Genomic DNA, 21,580 nt, shown 5'->3' on the forward strand with positions numbered 1-21,580 from the left:
TTGTTTCAGTCATATCTGTTATGTTGATCTGTTACTTATCTAATTCTTCTGCTAGTTCAAGTTTTCCCCCATTGTTTCTTATGTTGATAGTATAAATCTTGAACTCTGTTGATGTTGAATTAGGATGTATTCTGGAATTTAGCCCTTGTTTACCTGGGTGATACCCCAGCCGGCATGAAATTCTCTCATGTTGTACTATCATTTTACATTGTGGTTTAAGCCAATAAGAATACAGTTTGGTTAGCTAAATACAAAATTGTCATCCCGTCCTCATTCATTCAGTATCCAGGTAGATACCAAACAGGGTGCACCATGAGGGAATATGAGGATTTGGACATTAGGTGAGAAGTCCCATTCCTTTAAAAAAGGCTACATGGAAGTCTCCTCCCAGATATCTATTTTCTGATGTTATTAATAACATATTTGTGGTATCTGTTGTATTAATTATATAATTATTATATTACATATATAATTATATGTAATATTTACCACTTGAATTTGGACATGATGTAAGTTTTATACATATTGGTAATTTTCTTTTAACTTTACTGAAACTTGAACCACTTAAAAGTATAGGGAGAAAGAGTTTGAGATTTTAGCGAAAGCCAATTGCAACGTGCTTGATTCTGCTTTTGAGCCATGACACATTTCACGGAAAAACCGAGGTTTAGATTAAGAATAAGAATTTAAAGTGGCATTAGAAATGAACATTTCCATACATATAGGAATTGTTTCAGTGATGCATTTTGTGAACTGAAGTTTGAACCAAGAGTGATGTTTGTGAAGTCACAAACATCACTCTTGGCATTTTTGTAATATCAGGGAACACACATATCAACTGGATCTGTGAGTGTTGTATGGAAGTAGTAAAGTTGTTATCTGATAGAGCACACAGTGATTAGGATGATGTGGTATTTGTGTGGGTATGTAATTTGTGTGAGATCATCATCATTGGTGATAGCAAATGTCTTGTTATTTCTGCCTGTTGAATCAATGCTGTTAGAACTGTGTTCATTAATATCTTTGAGGATGATGCCTTTTCTATATTAGGAAAGTTTGATTGTAGTAGTGAAGTACTGGAGATAGTAGAGAATAATCCTCTAGTTTTTATTTGAAGTTAATTTACTTGAAACTTTATTGTAAGTAATCCATTACAGTAAATAATAGTAAACATATACAGTTGTAGAACTGTCACTATTGATAAGTGAGCTTTCTGTTGGTTTGAATGAAGTTACAAGAAACAATTGATGTTGAATTTTGTATGTGTTCAAATTTTTTGCAGTCCCTTGTAAATAATAATTCACACCAGTTGCCAACATTGAGAGCATCAAATGGAGAGAAGAATGAATGCGATCGTAAGAGAAGACAGCTTCCTGTTATACCAGCTGATAAGAAACGTAAGTTACCATAATTAGACATTAATCTTTGCTTTTTTCTTCTTCTTCTTCGTCTATGATCTCTTGTGCTTTTAAGCATCGAGATTTTGCCAAAGAGATTTCCATGCCGTTCTGCCAAGGCTTGTTGTTTTGCTTCTTTCTAGTTAATTCCCTTCTTTTCCAATTTTTCTTTAATTTCCTTTTGCCAACCTTCCATTTGATTAAAATGTCCAAACCACCTCATTTGGGCTTGTGTTATGAATTGGTTCAGAGGTGCAACTTGAAGGCTGTCTCATAGTTTGATTTCTTATTCGGTCTGTCTAGTCTTGTTTTTTGTGCCACTTTCCTAAGATATTTCATTTCAATTGTTTGTAGTTTATTTGTGTTTCCTGTTGTTAAACACCAAGACTCGCAATTGTATGTTAATGTTGGTAGAAATACTGAACAGTACATACACTACCATTTTGGTATTCTGGGTGACTTCTTTCTTATCTAGGAGTGGGCCTTTCATCATAGAATAGCTTGTTTCCCCTGGTTATCCTGTTGTTAATTTCTGTGTCTAGTCTACCATCTTCTTGTATATTTGATCCCAAGTATTTAAAGGAGTGGATTTGTTCTGGTTGATGGTTCTCTATTTTTATTATGTGTTTCGGTTGGTTTCTAGATATGATCATTGTTTTAGTTTTATTTATATTTATGATCATATTCCTTTTCTTTCTTCATACCAAATATGATGTTGTACTGCAAATCTTCAGCTGTATTTGCTAGAATCACTACATCATCTGCAAAAGCCATGTGTGAAATCTTGGTTTCTTTCAGTTTCCTGTATCCTAGGTGGAACTTTTTTGTTTTTGTGGCATGCTTTTAAAATTTCATCCATTACTATAATGAAGAGAAGAGGGCTGAGGATACAGCCTTGCCTCACTCCTACATTTGTTTCAAATTCTTTTGATCTATTATTACAAGTTCTTACATAATTTCTGTTAATTTTGTAGAGGCTTTGTATGGCTGCTATTAAGTTACCTTGTATCTTGTTTTGCTTTAATGTTTGTCATATTAAGTGTCTGGAAACTTGGTCCAAGGCCTTTTTGAAATCTATAAAACATGCATGTAGTTCTTTCCCATATTCCAATGTTTTCTCTGATATTTGTCTAAGACTGAAGATAAGATCCTGCATGCTTCTATTTTTTTTGAAAGCCATATTGCATTTCGTCCAGTGTATCCTCTATTTGGTTCCTAAGCCTCTCTTCTAAAATATGGGCATACAATTTTCCTGGAACGCTTAAAAGCAAAATTCCTCTATGGTTTTCACATTTATGGTTGTCTCCTTTCTTAAATATAGGGATTATCATTGCTACTTCCCAGTCTTTGGGAATAATTTTCTTTTTCCATATGACATTGAATAGGTGTAAAAGAAATTTTATGGCTTTCGTTCCTAAATTCTTTACCATTTCTGATGTTATTTGGTGATGGCCTGCTGATTTTCCCAGCTTTATATTATTTATTGCTACTAACAGTTCATTTGCATGAATTTCCTCACTTTGATCTTCTATTTTGCTTGCATGTCTTGCTCTTAGGGTTCCATTTCCTGCATCTTCCAATAATTCTTGGAAGTACTGTTTCCATCTTTCCATGATGTCTTCGGAATTTGTGAGTAACTTTCCATCCTTTGTTTTTGATAAACTTTATGGAGCATCTTTCTCTGACCTTGTTCTTCTTAAAGCATTATAGAAGAGTTTTTGGTTTCCTTTAAAATTTTGTTCTAAAGTATGTCCAAAGTCTTCCCAGCATTTTCTTTTCTCTTCTTTCACTAAGGTTTTAACTTTATTTCTTTGATTGTAGTATAGTTCTCTATCAGCCTGCAGCTTTGATGTTATATATCTCGTCCACAATTGCTTTTTCTTTTTAATTTCTTCTTTTAGTTCTTCTGTCCACCAGAAGAACTAAAAGAAGTGTTTTGAACCTGTACTATAGGCTTTCTACATCTTAGTCTTCATATATCTCTTTTTCTACTTTTTTCATCTTCTCTTCTATTTTACTTTTATACTCAATGGCTGTTTCTTCTTTCTTTAGTTAGAAGTTCTTTATCTTAACATTTATTTCCTTGCTACTTTTTCTACATTTTTCAACTTTTATTTTATGGATTGTTTCCAATACTAATAAGTAGTGGTCACTGCCTATTTCAGGACCTCTATAGATGCATTTTTTGTATACTTCCAGTATCTGCTTACGATCTGCTTATGATGGCGTAGTCAGTTATAGATTTTTCATTTTTACTGGGCTCTTCCCTGGTAAACTATGGATTTCTTTATGCTTGAACATAGTATTTGCTATTACTAAATTATTTGTAAGGCAAAGATTTATTATTCTTTCTCCATTATTATTCTGGGTTATTTCTCCTTGTGATCCCAGCACTTGTTTCATTTCCTCATCTACTTGATTCCCTACCCGGCTATTAAGGTCTCCTAGTAGTATGATATGCCCTTGAACTTCTTCAGTTGTTTTTTTTTTTTGTAAGAGTTCAAAGAATTCATCTTTAATTTCTTTATTAGCATTATCATTTGGGCCATATGCAACAATTACAGTGAATACTTGGTTATCTGATTTAAAATCTATAGTGATTGTCAACAACCTTTCATTTATTAGTTGCCATTTAGTAATATATTCTTTGAGATCTGGTTTAATTATGCAAGCTACCCCTTGTTTTCCCCATTCTCTTGGGTTTACCCCTGAATAGAAAAGTATATATCCATCTTTCATTTTCTGGCAACCTTGACCTTTCTTTTTTGTTTCTGTGACTGCTAGCAGATCCAATCTTGATTTTTTAAATTCATCTATTAATTCGTTTTCTTTTCCATATAGACTTTTAATGTTCCATGTTCCATATCTCATGTACCTTTTTCCTCGCTTTGTCGTTATCCATTTAGGCAGTTCGGCCATCTCTTTGTTATTTCTTTTAATGGATGAAATTTTAAGGTGTGTAGGGATTAGCCTTCAGCACCCGAGTCTGGTGTTGGGGCTGCCACCTTCGAGGCTCCCAGACCGGTCTGTGAGAGAAGTGCTATCCTGTTGGTCTGCGGGAGATGTTTTATTTCCCTCCTACCTTCATAGTAAACTATGACAAGCATTCCCTGATCTGCCACCAGGGGATGCACCCGATGGGGGTTACAGGTGTCCCCCCCACGGGTTTGCTTTTTTCATATGTAACATTTGTAATAATTTCGTGTGTGTGTGTGTGTGTGTGTGTGTGTGTGTGTGTGTGTGTTTCCCTTTCCCTCTATCCATTTAATTTCTAATGGAAAGATTCTTGATATTATTAACACAGGTGCAATTGATTTTACGGTATTTGAAATTTTATTTAATTGCAAATTCTTTACTTTAACTGTTATTAACCTAATGTCAAAACTGAACAGTAAAAAATTTTATTATTGAATCTTTTTTATTTATTATTTTTAATTATCATTGTTTTAATCATTACTATAGATCAATTATTTGGCAGAAATTACCAAAAAAATACACAGTTAAACCTTTCTATCACTGTGCTTCTCCCATGTCTGTCTCAGACTTGACACTTCATATGTGATATATGTATCATCATCATTAATTTCTTGATATATATACCCACAAGTGGTGTTCAGGTTACTATGACAGGACTACATGATTAAGTTTACATTATTATTAATCTCCTATCCACAATTTTTCCCCAAATTAGTCTATTACTTGTAAGCTCTTCGATATTGTCATATCTAACATTTCATATGTTAGATATGACAATATCGATATGACAGATATGACAGAGGAAGACCAAGGTCTAGCAGTTCTGACTGAATCAATCCACCTAGACCTTGGTCTTCCTCTGGGTCTTTTTCCTGCCATCTTGGCATCAAACACTTATTTTGTTAACCTTTCCTCACCCATTTTATATAAGTGGCAAAACCACCTTACATTAGCTCTGCTGACACATTCTTATTGAATGCTAATAATGTCAAGTTCCTTTCTAATATCATCATTTTTAATATGATTCTGCCATTGATGCCATCGGTTCACTCCCCCCCCCCCTTATTTTTCTCAGGAATCTCATATGTGGTCTCTAATCTTTGATCAAGTGCTTTATTTCTAACCCAACTCTCAGATCCATAACTTAAAACTGGTTTGAACATGGTCTTGTAGTAGTGAAGTACGAGATACTAGAGAATAATCCTCTAGTTTTTATTTGCCAAAACACCAAATCAGTTTAGTGTTTTGGCAAATAATTTCTCTCTTATTCCATATAAATTTATTCAGCTGGCTATCTCCATACCAACTTTGCTTATTCTATTGTCTATTTCCAGATTTAATCTATCATCTTCACTAAAAATGGTGTCTAAATAGCTGAAATATTTTGTTCTATAGGTTTTATTTGTTCTATAGGATCTCCATTCAGAATGCATCTGAAGTGTTCTATGTTCCTACCTATTTTCATAGTTTTGGTCTTTTTATTGCTGATTTTCATGTCAAATTTTGTTACTGCTGTTATTTAATTTAGTTAGAAAATTCTGGAGACTTGCATTAGATGAGTTTAGGAGTACAGCATCATCTGCAGAAAGCAAAGAGCTAAGTTTGACATCTCCAATTCTGATATCAGGCTTGATGCCACTTGCTCTCATAATGTGATCCATATAGATGATAAATAAGAGTGAAGACAATGTGCATCCTTGTCTTCTCTCTGATTTTACATCAAGCCATTTTCCTGTATTTTCTTCAGTTCTAACTGCTGACTGATAAATATAGCCTGTGAGACTATGTATTGCTCTGTATAATGTTCCATTCACTCCATATAATTATAGTCTTTTGAAAAGATTTTCTCTGGGCATCTTGTTGTATGTCTTTTCCAAATCTACAAAACTTAAGTAACAGATTCTTGTCATATTCCCACTATTTCTCAACTATATGTCTTAAAGTGAAAATCTGATCTTGGCAACCTCTATTTGGCCTGAACCCAGCTTGTTCTCCTTGTTCTTCCATAATCTTTCTCAACCTCATTTCAAGTATGCTTTCATAAATCTTACCTGGAACACTCAGCAGGGGAATTTCATTGTAATTCTCACATTCAGCTTTATTTTCTTTTTTATAGATGGGTACTATGAGAGCTCTATTCGAATCATTGGGAATTCGACCTTCTGTCCAGGACCTCTGAATTATGCAGTGTAGCCACTACACTGCATAATTTTTATACCTTTTATACCTCCATACTTGAGCATTTCTGGTCAAATATCATCTACTCTGTGCTTTTCCGCATTTCAAGTTTTTGATGGTTTTTTCTACTTCAAGTATTGATATGTATTCCTCTTGAAAATTTTCTAGTATGGTTCTGTTGCTGTGTAATTTATTTAACAGTCTGTCAAAGTAATTACTCCAGGCATCCAGGATATCCTTATCTTCAGCTTTCATGTCACCATTATGATCTTTGATTCCTTTTACAGTACTCTTTCTTCCATTTCTAAACTTCTTCACTAGCCTCCTCCAAAACATTTTGCCACCTCCCTGATATTTATTTTCTATTATCTTACCAGTCTTCCTATGACTTGTTTAGCTACTTTTATACACATCTTAGCTCTCTTACATTTTTCTGTTTTCTTATAGGGCATCTGCTGACTTATTTGCTTGGAATATTTGGTGTGCTTTCTTCTTTTCCAGGACTGCTTCATTAACTTCTTGTGTCCAACATGGTGTTCTTATTTTTCTATCTTAGCAGACAACTTCACCACATACCTTCCTAGTTGAATCAATCAATGTCTTCTTCAGAGTTTGCCACTGAGACTCCAAGGTTTGGTTCTTGTTTTCAGATTGATGCAAATTTTCTTCAATAATGTTTTCATGGTTGAGGCTACAGTTTACCTGTAAAAGCTGCTCAACTTTAATTCTTTTTAAAACTTTCTTACTTACTGTTCTTTTCAATGTGATATCCATTTTTATCTTGCTTAGTGCTAAGTAATGGTCATTTCAAATCCTCTGTACACTCTTATGTCCTGAACCAGCTTTATAATATCACTATCAATGATGGTGTAGTCAATGAGGCTTTTCTTATTTCTTGTGTCTTCTCTCCATGTGAACTTGTGCACATATTTATGTTAAAACATAGTGTTAGTAATGATTAATCCATGTCCTGAACAGAAGTCCAGCAAATACCTACCATTATTATTAACTTTGCCTTTTTCTCCTTCCCAAAATGTTTCTGTATGCCTGGTGAGATTCATTTCCTACTCTGCTGTTCAGGTCTCTAACAAAGACTACTTTTTCCATTTTCTTAATGTCAACTGTCTGTTCTTAGAACTCAAAAAACCTCCTCCACTTCTTCCTTAGAAGAACCTTCTGTTCGACCATAAGTACAAATAAGTTTCATTGACCATTTCCCCATTTTGAGGTTTGTCCATATAACTCTACTTGAAACTATATAATAGCAGCAAGACATATCCAACTTTATCATTCTCACCCTTAATTTCTGTGGGTGAATGGTTTTATCAAATATGACATGCCTAGAAAGAGACTAGTAAAAAAAAAAAATAATAAACTAATGCCTTTTGTTCCCTTATACAAAGTAGGCAAGAACCTTCTGTTGGACCATAAGTACAGATAAGTTTCATTGTCCATTTCTCCATTTGAAGTTTGTCCACATAACTCTACTTGAAACTATATAATAGCAGCAAGACATATCCAACTTTATCATTCTCACCCTTATTTTCTGTGGCTGAATGGTTTTATCAAATATGACATGCCTAGAAATAGAACTAGTAAAAAAAAATAAATAAATAAGCTAATGCCTTTTGTTCCCTTATATGAAGTAGGCAAGGCCATTTAGCCCTGTCTAACTTTTGAAAACTCAGTGGGCAGTTCAATCTCCACTGGTAGCCAATCAGAGATAGCTGACCCATGGCTATCACTAATTTAAGTGGCCTGCAGTGAAGAGCCGGCTCAACAAGTGCTGCCATCTCATAGTTCCTAACTCTAACGCAATATTTTTAATGTCTGAAATAATGTGGGTTGTACGGTCGATTTTCTTGAGTTTACGGGATGAAAAAACCCGAGTTTCTGGGAGAAAAAAGCCACTTGCACATGTCAAAGATTGACTAACTCGAGAACTAGTAGAACAAAGGCTTTGAAAAAGTTCCTTTAGTCAGTGACTAGAATCGAAATAACAATGCTCTCTCTCTTTGGGTGGTTTAGTGTTGAAGAGTGCAAACACCACTTCCACTTCGCTACACAGACTCCTGTAGTAAATGTACAGATGTATCCTGCTACAGATGGTATTTGAATCTCTAGTAAATGTAAAAGATTCAAATTCCATCTGTAGCAGGATACATCTATATAGTTATTTTTTAGATATAGCTAAGTAGCCTGACCTAAGCAGAAGTTATGTACTGTTGTGTTTTCATTAGCACGAAAACAGACAGCTGGCCAAAGTGACATTTTTTCACAGCAAACTTTGGGTTGAAATCTTCTGTGTTACTGTTATGTGCTGCTTTACTGCTGCCATTTTTGTAATGTTAACAAGCAAATTAATCAAAATAACCGAAATAAATACTTTATAATTAGAATCATAAATTTTGTTTGTGCATCAACTTTTTTTCCCCTGGATCATAAAGTAAATTACAATTGACAAGAACTTACATTTTTTTTTTCATCATTTACCCAAGTGTGGGCAAAGCAAAACTATCATGGAGGAATTATGAGAGTTTTACCTTAATACCCATTTATTTAAAAAAAATAAAATAAAATAAATGCATATGATAATTATAGAAAAATTTTAGTGCCCAGTCAGTGTTCAGGAAAGATTTATAAAATCATATTTGAGAAGAGCTTAAGAAAAATTGCCGAAGAAAAACTCAGGGGAAGAATAAACTGGTTTCAGGCCAGATAGGGGTAGTTTGGAATAATTTTTTTTTAGTTTAAAAAGTCAAAAAATAATAAGAATATAACCAGAACTGACATACTATGCCTTGCTGGAGTGGGATTCACATAAAAAACAAAAAATAAGATTAGCACGGTGAACACTCTTCAGTCAGGAGGATTGGATAATTATAATTTTTAATAATGAGTCCCAAATTCTCTAGGCATTGGAAATTCACATTGTTGATGACTGTCATTGCAAGGAAAGTATAAGTGTGTTTGGAAAGAGGACTTTTGAAAGAAACTTTTAAAAAAAGAAATAGGAGGAAAGCATCAAATGAACACAAATGTCCTTTGGCCTGCACTGCTTGCCTGGCTGAAGTCCAGTAGAAAATCTTTGGTGTGTGTGTGTGTGTGTGCTCGTGTGCGTGCGTGCGCGCGCCAACTCAATAACAATTAAGTTATTAAAATGAAAAGCCAAATGGCTAGTTTTCTGGCAACTTAATAGATATTAAAGGGATAAAAATCCTATGTTATTATATAGCCAGTAAGTTAAACTCAAGATCGAGAACTACGATCTATGAGTTTCAATGCCAAAAAACTATCGGCGAAGGCAATTCGAAGCAAAGGTGGAGCAAGCTCCCTCACTATTCTTGATATTCTCTCATAATGTAAAACACAGCTCCTAGGAGATGTAATACTGTCATTACATTATGAGGAGAGGTCACTACCCAGATATCTTCCAGGTCTACCTACTCACTGATGAGACCTCAAAAAAGGTTGAAACCGGTCTGGGTAGTGACCTCTCCTCATAATGTAATGACAGTATTACATCTCCTAGGAGCTGTGTTTTACATTATGAGAGAATATCAAGAATAGTGAGGGAGCTTGCTCCACCTTTGCTTCGAATTGCCTTCGCCGATAGTTTTTCGGCATTGAAACTCATAGATCATAGTTCTCGATCTTGAGTTTAACTTACTGGCTATATAACAACATAGGATTTTTATCCCTTTAATAACAATTAAGTTAATCATAACCCCACTATAGATGTGATTCATGAAGATCTTTCGACAGTAAATTATTTGCATCACCTTGTAGTAAATTAATGCTAAAAACAGTAGTTTGAGAAAAAAGGATCCTATACTGAATGCAACTAATTTGCACCTTCTTAAAAAAAAAAGAGAGAGAGAGAGAAACAGTAGATTGAATTGAGTATATATGCAGTCCCCCCCTCCCCCCAAATATTACAAACATATAGTATGCAAAAAAATAGTAAGACACTATTATGCTAGCATATTTGATGAGATATGGATTTTGAAATCTTTAAGCCTGGACAGAGGGACGAATTCCCGATGATTGGAATAGAGCTCTCATAGTACCCATATATAAAAAGGGAAATAAAACTGAATGTGAGAATTACAGAGGTATTTCCCTACTGAGTGTTCCTGGCAAGATCTATGCAAGTATACTTGAGAAACGGTTGAGAAGAATTGTGGAAGAAAAGCTTGGTGAAGAACAAGCTGGATTCAGGCCAAATAGAGGTTGTCAGGATCAGATCTTCACTTTACAACAAATAGTGGAGAAATCATGGGAATATAACAAAGATCTGTATTTAAGTGTTGTCGATTTGGAAAAGGCATATGACAAGGTGCCAAGAGAGAAGCTATTCAATATGCTGCAGTTATATGGTGTCAATGGGGCATTATATCAAGCAATACTTAGTCTTTATTTGAGTTGTAAGTCAGCAGTTAGAATTGAAGGAAGTACAGTAAGATGGTTTAATGTTAAATCTGGTGTGAGACAAGGATGTACATTATCCCCTCTGTTATTCATTATCTATATGGATCACATTATGAAGGAAAGTGGTATTAAACCTGATATCAAAATTGGAGATGTCAATGTCAGCTCTTTGCTTTATGCGGATGATGTTATACTTCTAAATAAATCCGCTACAAGTCTGCAAGATTCTCTGACTAAATTGAATAATAGATATGGTATGAAGGTCAGCAATAAAAAGACAAAGACAATGAAAATAGGCAGAATCATTGAAAATGTCAACTGTGTTGTGAATGGAGAACCTTTGGAACAAGTAAAACATTTCAGCTACTTAGGCACAATTTTTACTGAAGATGGTAAATTAAATATAGAAATAGACAACAGAATCAGCAAAGCTGGTATGGTGGGAAGTCAATTGAATAAATTCATATGGAATAAGAGAGAAATTAGTCAGAACACTAATTTAGCTGTATACAAGACAGTGTTCAAACCAGTTTTAACTTATGGATCTGAGAGCTGGGTCAGAAGTAAAACACTTGACCAAAGACTAGAGACCGCAGATATGAGAGTCCTGAGAAAGATTAAAGGCGTGAACAGATGGCATCAGTGGCAATATCATATTAAAAATGAGGATATTAGGAAAGAACTTGACATTGTCAGCATCCAGGAATGCGTTAGCAGAGCTAATCTAAGGTGGTATGGTCACTTAAATAGAATGGGAGAGGAAAGATTAGCAAAACAAGTGTTCTCTGCCAGGTTGGCAGGGAAACGACCCAGAGAAAGACCAAGATATAGGTGGATTGATACAGTACAAAGTGCCTTAGACGATAGAAATATAAGTTCTGATAATGTTGGAGTCTTGACAAGTAACAGACTGATTTGGAGGAAAATTGTAGATAGGAGGTTAGTAATGATGTAATTTTTTCATGTAGTACTGTCATATCCTGTACACCCCTTGAGGGTACATGGCAGGAATTTGATGATGATGATAAAAAAAAATGTTTCAAGAAATGTTTGTCATAGTATAATTGGTATATACAATATCTTGAAATAAATATTGAGATACATACTGCTATGTATATTCCTATCATTTCATGCACCTAATCACACACACACACACACACACACACATATATATATATATATATATATATATATATATATATATATATATATATATATATATATATATATATATATATATAAGGCAGGTAGCTCCCTAGAGTCAAGTGTGCATCTGTGTATTCCCAATGGTATATGGAACTAGTCGACTTCAGAAGCATCATTATTGAGAATGTCATATCAGTGGAATATCTGTTTATGACATTGGTAAAACACAGCATCATCCCAAATCATGTGAGTGCATCACCCCATGATGCACTCACATGATTTGGTGGCAGAGATACAAGGGACTATTTATGGAATAGAGAGAAAGATAAGAAGAATGCACAACTACTCCTGGAAATTACACCAGTACATGCAAGGAGATTACGGATATTTTTCATGGAGAGTGGTCAATGAGTGGAATTGCATTGTCAGATTCTGTTGTGAATGGGAATAAGTTTAAGGTACACTATGACAGATGGATTGCTAGAGTTGTTTCTATTTATTCCTAGCGTTGACTTGTATCTTTGGTTGTACTGCTGACAGATGTCCAACATTTTTTAATAAAGCAGTGCTTCCTACATTGTGTAGTTTTACAGAATTGATCCATGTTTCTTTCCACATCAGTGCTTTGTCTTATTGCAAGTATCTTGAGACATCAAGTAAACTGATATAGAAAAATCCCATGGCTGATGTGTATATAGTCATTTTTGTTCTGCCAGAGCACTTTTAGGACAAACTAATGTTTATTTCAGGCTGACCTCAAGCATTCAATAGTGGTACATGTTGCAGAATGGTCCAAAATACCTGATATCATCACATACTAATGGAGAGTGTGCCTAAAAGGTGGTAAGCAGGATCTTGTCCTACGGGTGAACCCAAATGTGTGGTGTGTGCAGTTTAGGTTTCTCTAAAATGTAGTGCTGTCCCACTTATTTCAAATAGTGAAAAACAAATGGATATCAATCCTTCCTCTTAATTAACTGATGCATGCAGAAATGAAAGAGAGAAATGTAAAAAAAAACATTCTTTCAATCCTCAGTCTGGATCTTAGAAGATACAATGACAAACACACAACATTCATGCCTTATACCAGGAGCCTAAAATATGCTGAAATAGTTAATGCATTATTGCCATTCAAACCAAACAATTAGTGATTAATTCATTCAACAAACAATGCAGTGATATCACATTAATTGAATCGAGCCATTTTGCTTATGTATACTGTGGACTCTGTTTATTTATTGCCGTTTTCTGCATTTCAAAATAATAGAATTGTATGATTATATTATTTTGAATTATTGGACACTAAAAAAATGGACTGATTTAAACCAAAATTGAGATGAATTACAAATTTTAATAGAGATCTCATTTTCCCTTTTGTTTTAGTCTCAGTAGCTTGTCACAAGCAAGCTAGGCTTCTTAGAAACCAGATATCGCTTTATTGGGTAGTTAATCTTATGTTCATTGTGTTTGTGGCTGTAAATTGCAAATTGCTTATGTTATTCTGGCTAGTTTGCCTGTTTCATCGGATAAAAAAACCTGATCTGGAAGGAAAAACTGTGCCACTTCTGTATGGGACCAGCCAACTCTCCACTTGAGAAGTTATGGTAAAGGTTTTTTTTGCATTCTAGATAGGATTTAAACCTTAAGTTTTTCCAACCAGTAGGCTTCATCTACACCAACTGAACTGCAGAGGCTTTAGTAAAGATTCTAAATAAGCATTTTCTAGTTTTTTGGCTTGCTGTATTCATGTTGACTGATGGACAAATTGAAATTAATAGGTGCTTACACATTGTCGTAAAACACATTTAAAAGAATATTCTATGATGTTCTTAGAATCATTCCTTTGGCATTTCTAACACACACAACTTTCATTTTGAAAACTGATAGAAATCATATTTCTTTACCAGTATAATTAATCTGTAAGCTTATTCTAAATAAAATTCATTTGTTATGGCCTGGTTCCATTTATCTGGATTAGATGGAACTAGACTTCAGTGAATGAAATATATTCATTTCAATTCTTAAAGTTAAATCAGAGCATTATTTTTTTATAGAGCATTATTTTTGATGGATAGTCAGTCATAACCAAGTTTGATCTTTATAACTATTTGTTCTTTCTTTCATTCATTATACAATATTTTTCCCTTTGTTATACAAATTTAGAATTTAAAGGTATGCGGGGCTGCTGTTTTTTTTAAATTTGTGATCTTCATGGTCTTGGGAATAGTACATCAAACTAAGAGTTTACTTGGTGAACAATTTAATTAGTAGCATATGAGAGCTGAAGTATAAGCTATTGTTTCATCAACAGGATAATATTGATATCATTTTGCAACAATTAGTTGCTAAATTAAGTTTCTAAATGCTATGTAATGCAGATGAATAAATATAGAACAGATATCCACTATAGTGAACACCACTATAACAAAATGATGTGCTATAATCGACACCAATGCTATATTGAGAAATATAGCATTGGTGTCGAGGCTAGCTGGTGAACGGACTTGCTATCGGAGAGCTCCTGAGAGATTTGTGATTTTTGTTGATTTATTGATGTTTTGGATTCAATGTAATGGACTTAAGTGTGTAATTTTGGTATATTATTGGAGCTTTATTAGTGTGGTTAGTGTACTAAAGTGTTTTATAACGTAATCTATGTTGGGAAGTCGCCGCTAGATGAATTCGTAATGTGTAGTGTTCGTGCAAGCTCCAGATAAGATAAGTATCATTTTCAGTTATCGATACAAATTACTTAATATTGTGTAGTTTTGTTTTGTTTGCCTTGCGTATTTTAGTGTGTCTGTTTTTGGTGTGTTATAACGTATAATTTGACAAAACACGTTGCAAATAAGTATGGCACCTGTGCGAAGGAAAATGGCGGCCAGTAATGAAGGTTTGCCATCCTTATCAAAGAACGGTAGTATAAAAGAAATGAGTCAGTGTACTAGCTGTGAAATATACACTTTGTGGAGTGCGGTTGGAGTGTGGTTAGATGATAATAAAGGATTGAATATGTGTAGAAAATGTAGGGAGAATGAGGAATTGAAGTGTATTTCGGATCGTGAGTGTGATATTTTTGTCAACCTTCAGAATGAAGGAAATAGGGATATGACAAGAAACGGCAAGGTTGTACATGAAAATTGTGAGAGTGTGAATGATAGTATAAATGGCTTCTCAGAGAATAAAAAAGATGAGCTAGATGATTGAGTGAGATCGCGTTGTTGAATAGTGCGATAGAAAGAGCAAAACAGCAGCTAGAGTGCATGAACAAAAGTAGACTGAATGAACCAACCAATAATAAAAGGTATGACAGGAAAAATAGACGTATGAATGTGAACATGAACAAAATGAAGGATAGAGTGCTGTATGGAGACTCGTTAGTACGAGGTGTGTTAGTAGAGGATTTGACAAAATCGTACCAACCTGGTGCGACCATAAAGGACGTAACTGAGTCTATTAGAGAGCAAAAGGAAAGGGTGAAAGAAATGATTGTTGGCAGGTACGAATGATTTGAAAGGAGATAAAATGTAAATGATAGAAGACCTGAATGAATTGTTTGAGGTAGCAAAAGAAAAGAGTGAGAGAGTTAGAATGATTAGTCTTTTGCCATGTTATGACAGTGAAATGTTTAAAAGGAGGGCCATAATTGCGAATGACTTTATGCGTGAGTTATGTATGACGAGTGGTGTGGAATTTGTGGATGTGTGGAGTGAGTTTGATGGGCGAAAGGATCTATATAAGATGGATGGCTTGCATTTGAATGGTTACGGTGTAAGAAGACTTGAGAAAGTGTTGCTGAATGTAGTGGATGTGCAAATTCAGGGAAACTAGATTTGTTAAGGGGGGGGAGTAGATATAAAGTCCTTATGGAGGCAGTTGAATGTAAGAATGAATATAATATGCCAGAGCAAATAAGGACAACAAATCTGAGTGGGATAGTTAATATAAGGCATCAAGGTAGGGTTGGGGCTAATAGGGGTCTTAAATTCATGTACACTAATATTAGGAGTATTAGGAACAAGAAGGAAGAGTTTTTGGCCATGGTTGGCACTTCCAGACCACAGGTTATAGGTATTAGTGAAACATGGCTGACTGTAGATGATATAACTAGTGGGATTGAATGTGATGGGTATAGTGTGTTCAGGAATGACAGAGAGAATAAAATGGGGGGAGGAGTATTGTTGATGATAGCTGATGAGCTCCAGCCAAGGAGAATAGAAGTTGAATTGCAGGATAGAGAAAAGAGCACATTTGAGGCCATTTGGTGTGAGATTGTGGCTAGCAGAACTAAATATACAATTGGGTGCTGCTATAGACCAGGTGATGGAAAAGATGGTGGTGACAGTATGCACAAGCAAATAGAAGAAATGGGTGGAAGGAGGGTGATTATTATGGGAGATTTCAACTATGGTCGCATTGATTGGAGTGAGGAGAGGACACACGGAAGGAAGGAACTGGATTTTATGCGGTTATTAAGGGATAACTATCTGCGACAGCATGTAATGGAAAATACTAGGGGTCAGAGAGTGCTTGACCTAGTAATTACATCTGAGGATTTGACTGTAACAAATATGACCACATTGCCACCAATCGGTGAGAGTGATCATAGGGTCTTAACTTGGGAGGTGGCTAAAGGTGTAGAATTTTCAATTAAGACAGGGTACATGTGGAATTATCGGGCTGGAAAGTATGACAAGCATAGGAGTTTGATTGGTTCAGTGCCATGGCATGTACAACTGCAAGGACTAGAAGTTGATAGTGCATGGGAGGTAGTTAAGAAGTGCTTGCATGAAGCAATGGCTGACTGTATACCTAGAGTCCGAATAATAAATCAAGTAGGGGTTAAATGGATGAATAACACCATTAAGCTTGAGCTGCAAAAAAAGAAACAACTATGGAGGGAATTTAAGGAGAAGGGTGACCGGCAGGCACATGATCGGTATAAAGCGCAGGCCAGAAGGGTGATGAGTGTGGTAAGAAAAGCAAAAAAGGATTACGAAAGAACATTGGCCATGCAGGCTAAAGAGAATCCTAAACAGTTTTTTAGATATGTAGCAAGTAAAAGGAAAAATGTACATGGCAGATTGCTTTTAAAGAATGCCGATGGTAGGGAGGTAACTGAATCAGTTGAGATAGTTGAGTTACTGAGTGAGCACTTTGCAAGAGTATATCATCCAGGTGGTGACATTGCAGAAACGAATAAACCAGTAGATTATACGGGAATTGTGGTTAATGAAGTTGAGGTGAGTAGTCTATTGCATAACCTCAATGTCAATACATCTGTGGGATTGGATGGTATACCAGCTCGTGTTGTACGAGAAGCAGCTAAAGAATTGTCAGTACCCTTGACCATTTTGTTTAATTTGAGTCTCGGGTCTGGGTTAGTCCCGAGCGGGTGGAAAGAGGGGAAAATAGTTCCATTGCATAAAGGTGGTTCCAAGACTGCTGTTGTAAATTACCGACCGATTAGCATATCAGGAATCATTGTCAAGGTCTTAGAGAAATTAGTCAAGAAAAGAATACAGGATTGGATTGATGAAAATGGGATATTGTATGGGGGACAACATGGTTTTGTGAAGGGTAGATCATGCCTCAGTAACTTGCTCACGTTTTATAACACAGTGACGGCTGAACTGGATAGGGGTAATGGGTTTACAGTGATACTACTGGACCTTGCCAAGGCCTTTGATAGGATACCACATGGAACCCTAATCAGTAAACTGGAGCAGATGGGTATAGATATAGGGTTGGTGAGATGGATAGGAGGGTGGTTGAAGGAGAGATATCAAAGAGTGGTTTATTCAGGAGTGGAGTCTAAAAGACGTCTTGTGACTAGTGGAGTGCCACAGGGCTCTGTTCTTGGACCACTGCTTTTCAATTTGTTCATTAATGATATTGGAAAGGATCTGAGAGGAAGTGTTCACTTGTTTGCTGATGATTCAAAGTTGGGTAGAGCAATTGTGAGTGCACAGGATGTCAAAATTTTACAGGATGATTTGGATAGTTTGGAGGACTGGGCTAGGAAAAATGGATGTCAATTTAATGTGGCAAAATGTAAGGTTATGCACTTTGGGGTGAAAAGAATAGCAGCAGTATATCGCATTGGTGGAACCATACTCCAGCAGATTGATGAGGCCAGGGATTTGGGAGTGTTGGTGGATAGGGAGTTGAAGTTTAGGGGGCACATTGCAAAAGTAACTAAAACAGCTCACCAAATCACTTGGCTTCTGAAAAATACTTTAACATGCAGAGACGAACAAGTTGTTGTTCCTCTGTATCGAGCCTTGATAAGACCCCATCTGGACTTCTGTGCCCAGTTATGGGCACCAGGGTTTCTTCGTGATGGGGAGGAAGTGGAGAGGGTCCAGAGACAAGTGACCAAGATGATAGCAGGTCTGTGGAATGAACCTTATGAGAATAGGTTGAAGATTTGTGGGTTGTAGAAATTGGACAATAGGCGAAGGAGGGGTGATATGATTGAGACATTCAAATTACTGAAGGGTTTTTATAAGATTGATCCAGAAGATAATTTTGAAAATATGACTGGTGGTGGGAGGATTAGGGGCCATGCATGGAAGCTGGGCAAGAACGTGGTTGACAAGGGTGTTAGAACTAGGTTTTTTACTTGGAGAGTGGTAAATGAGTGGAATAAGCTTCCAGAGTCTGTTGTGGGTGCTGCGACCGTGAATGAGTTCAAGGCAAGGTATGATAGATACTGTGTGAATGTTGAATAGTTGTTCTTGACATGATGTTAGGGCCTCCCTCGATGAGTCTGTCGACTCTTTGGAGTTTCCCGGAACAATAATAATAATAATAATAATGAACTACAGAAAAATCTCAGCCTAAGTATTATCACAAACTATAGAAGCAAAAACCTTCATTATAGCAAATGATGCTGCAATTAGGAAACGAAAGAAATGGTGGGAAATATCACAAAAGGAAATGACAAGAAATCACACATTGAGGACAGAACAGGATTGGCAACAAGCATACATAAAGGCATACAAAATGACACGAAATAGTACAAATGCAAACAATAATAGGAGACTTAAGAAAGAGCTAGAAGAGCATGAAATTATGTCTACAATTATCGTTTAAATTTCTAAAGGCTACATTTGCTTAAATTAATGTCACCTGAAATCTTCATAATGAATAAATGTGTGGAGACTGGAACAATTTACGTCATTACAATTAAAAACGTAAATTTAGGTCAAAAATTCAAGTTCTAAACCAGAAATTTAGAATTTTTTACTTTACAGATAAAGAGTCAAAAACTAAATGAGCTACTACCCAAACATATTTCATAACTTTTACTTAACTTTGAATTAAATAAGTACTGTATGTGGTGCAATATTTAATTCTAAGTGTACAAATTGATTCAGGAATAAATTGATGCACTTCTAAAAGAACTGTATCGATTTATGCTAGCTCTATATCACTGGGTCTCTGTCTAATCAGGAAGTTAACATTCACTCCAGCTGTGTCCATCACATTTCGTCGCCTTAGACTGACTAACATTCATCATTTCTGTTCCCTTCCTCTTTGTTATTGAAAATGATCAAATTAAATGACTGCTGAAGTTGTTAATGTAAGTTTCTGTGTTTTATTAGTTTTGTCAGTAGATTTCGGTATTGAGACCACATTATGTTGTAAATATAGAGTTTAATAAAAATAAGCAATTAAAACCCAACAAGTTTTGTAAGTCTTATGACTTACAAAACTTGTTGGGTTTTACTTTAATTTAACAGACCTGATGATGTAAGTCTTACGACTTGCGTTTAATTGCCACGAACCTAGGATATAATATGCGTGATACCACAGAATGCGATAGCAACAACTAGTAATGTTCCGACATGCTGCATTAATGAATTTACCATTTGTATTCTGGTTTATCAATATACATAACAGTGGTGAAGTTATCAAGGCATCTAATATGTGTAATTAATTGTTAATACACTTTTGTTGTGTAAAACTTTTCTGTATAGTTCGCCCACCATTTCTAGATCCCTTCTTGGATTTGTGCCAAGAATAGTCGATTCATGCTGAAGGGGAGAAAGAAATGAAGGATGTACGAATTGGTCGCCAACATGCGAAATCACGTGCTTTCTTGTCTGTCGCTGTACTAGTACTAGCTTGATTTTTGTTGTTCTCTTTTTGCATTATTTTTTTATTATTAATTTGTATGATGGATCCAGTACAGTCAACAAGTTCTATTGTTACACGTTTCAGTAGCTCTTGCAAAAGAATATTGAATAATGTGCTGACATTCTGCGAAAAAGAATCGTCAGAAGGCCGTCTTCTTGTTCCCCTTTCTCAAGTCATAAAACGTGCAAGTGCAATTGTGGGCGTATCGGGGTCGACTGTTAAAAGAATTCGTAGGGAATCAAAAGGTGAAGGTAAGCCAAAATTTAAATCTCCTAAAAAAAAAAAAAAAAAAAGCGCCAGAGTAAAACCATCGAAACCGTAGCTTTGAATGATTTTGATGTAGACGTTATAAGAAGAGCTATTCACGAATTTTACGTATTCGAGAAAAGAGTGCCAACTGTTCCGAAATTGATTCCTGTGCTTAAAGAAAAAATTCATTTTCCTTGGAAAAGAGAAACTTTAAGGAAAATACTTCATGAAATCGGATTTTGTTTTAAAAAGTTCCAGAATAAAAGGAAACTTATCATGGAGCGAAGTGACATTGTTTTATGTAGAACGCAGTATTTGCACGTATTAACACTCTACGTACATTTTTCCAACTGTTATACAAGCAAAATAGTTACACTTTAAAAACAACAATGTTCGTAAAAGAAAAGCTAAATTTTCCGACCTGTAATAATAAACAAACTCAGTTTGTTTATTATTACCTCCCAGAAGACAGACTGATTACCCTATTATCGGAATGGATTCTCCTTTTTCTGACATGCGCAGTAGTTTCGAGGGACCTCAAATCGGTGGGCGAACTGTACCAGTACTCCTGATGATGTAAGTCTTACAACTTAGGAAACTTGTCAGGTTTTAATTGCTTATTTTTATTAAACTATTTACATCCTAATGTGGTCCTCAATACTGAAAACTACCCACCAGACTGCCGAAGTTTTCAAGTTTTTTTGTATTTTAGTGATACAGACCGCACATTTTATCATATGAAGATTTCAGGTAAATGACATTCATTTAAACCTTAAGCTAATGTAATATTACAAAATTTAAACAGCAATTCTGGAATTTAATTTTTAGAATTTTATACTATTCTAGTTATTTCCTTTATCTCCCATTATTGTTTGCATTTGCACTTTTACATGTTGGCATTTTGTGTGCTTTTTATACGATTTCTTGCATGTCCATTCTTCTGTTTTTTTTTGATTTCTTTTATCCTGTTTTCTCATGATTTTTTATATTTCCTGTGATTTATTTTATTTCTTGTAATTTCTTATGTTTTTAGTGATTTGCTTTGTTTCACAAATCTT

At 35.2% G+C, this 21,580-nt stretch overlaps 1 protein-coding gene across 3 annotated transcripts in view; it reads left to right on the plus strand.

Annotated features, from left to right (window-relative positions):
- Positions 1-21,580, plus strand: part of LOC150093696 (JNK-interacting protein 1-like) — a 308,320-nt gene that overhangs the window by 114,082 nt on the left and 172,658 nt on the right. For all 3 annotated transcript variants that reach the window (XM_090412576.1, XM_090412575.1, XM_090412577.1), the window contains one exon: positions 1,283-1,397. In XM_090412576.1, coding sequence (XP_090268702.1) covers positions 1,283-1,397 — 115 coding nt within the window. The remainder of the gene's footprint in view (positions 1-1,282; positions 1,398-21,580) is intronic.

This window comes from Typopeltis vanoorti, chromosome 23, assembly GCF_054136105.1.
Source record: "Typopeltis vanoorti isolate ZY-2024b chromosome 23, IOZ_Tvanoo_1.0, whole genome shotgun sequence".
NCBI classification, from domain to species: Eukaryota; Metazoa; Arthropoda; class Arachnida; order Uropygi; family Thelyphonidae; genus Typopeltis; species Typopeltis vanoorti.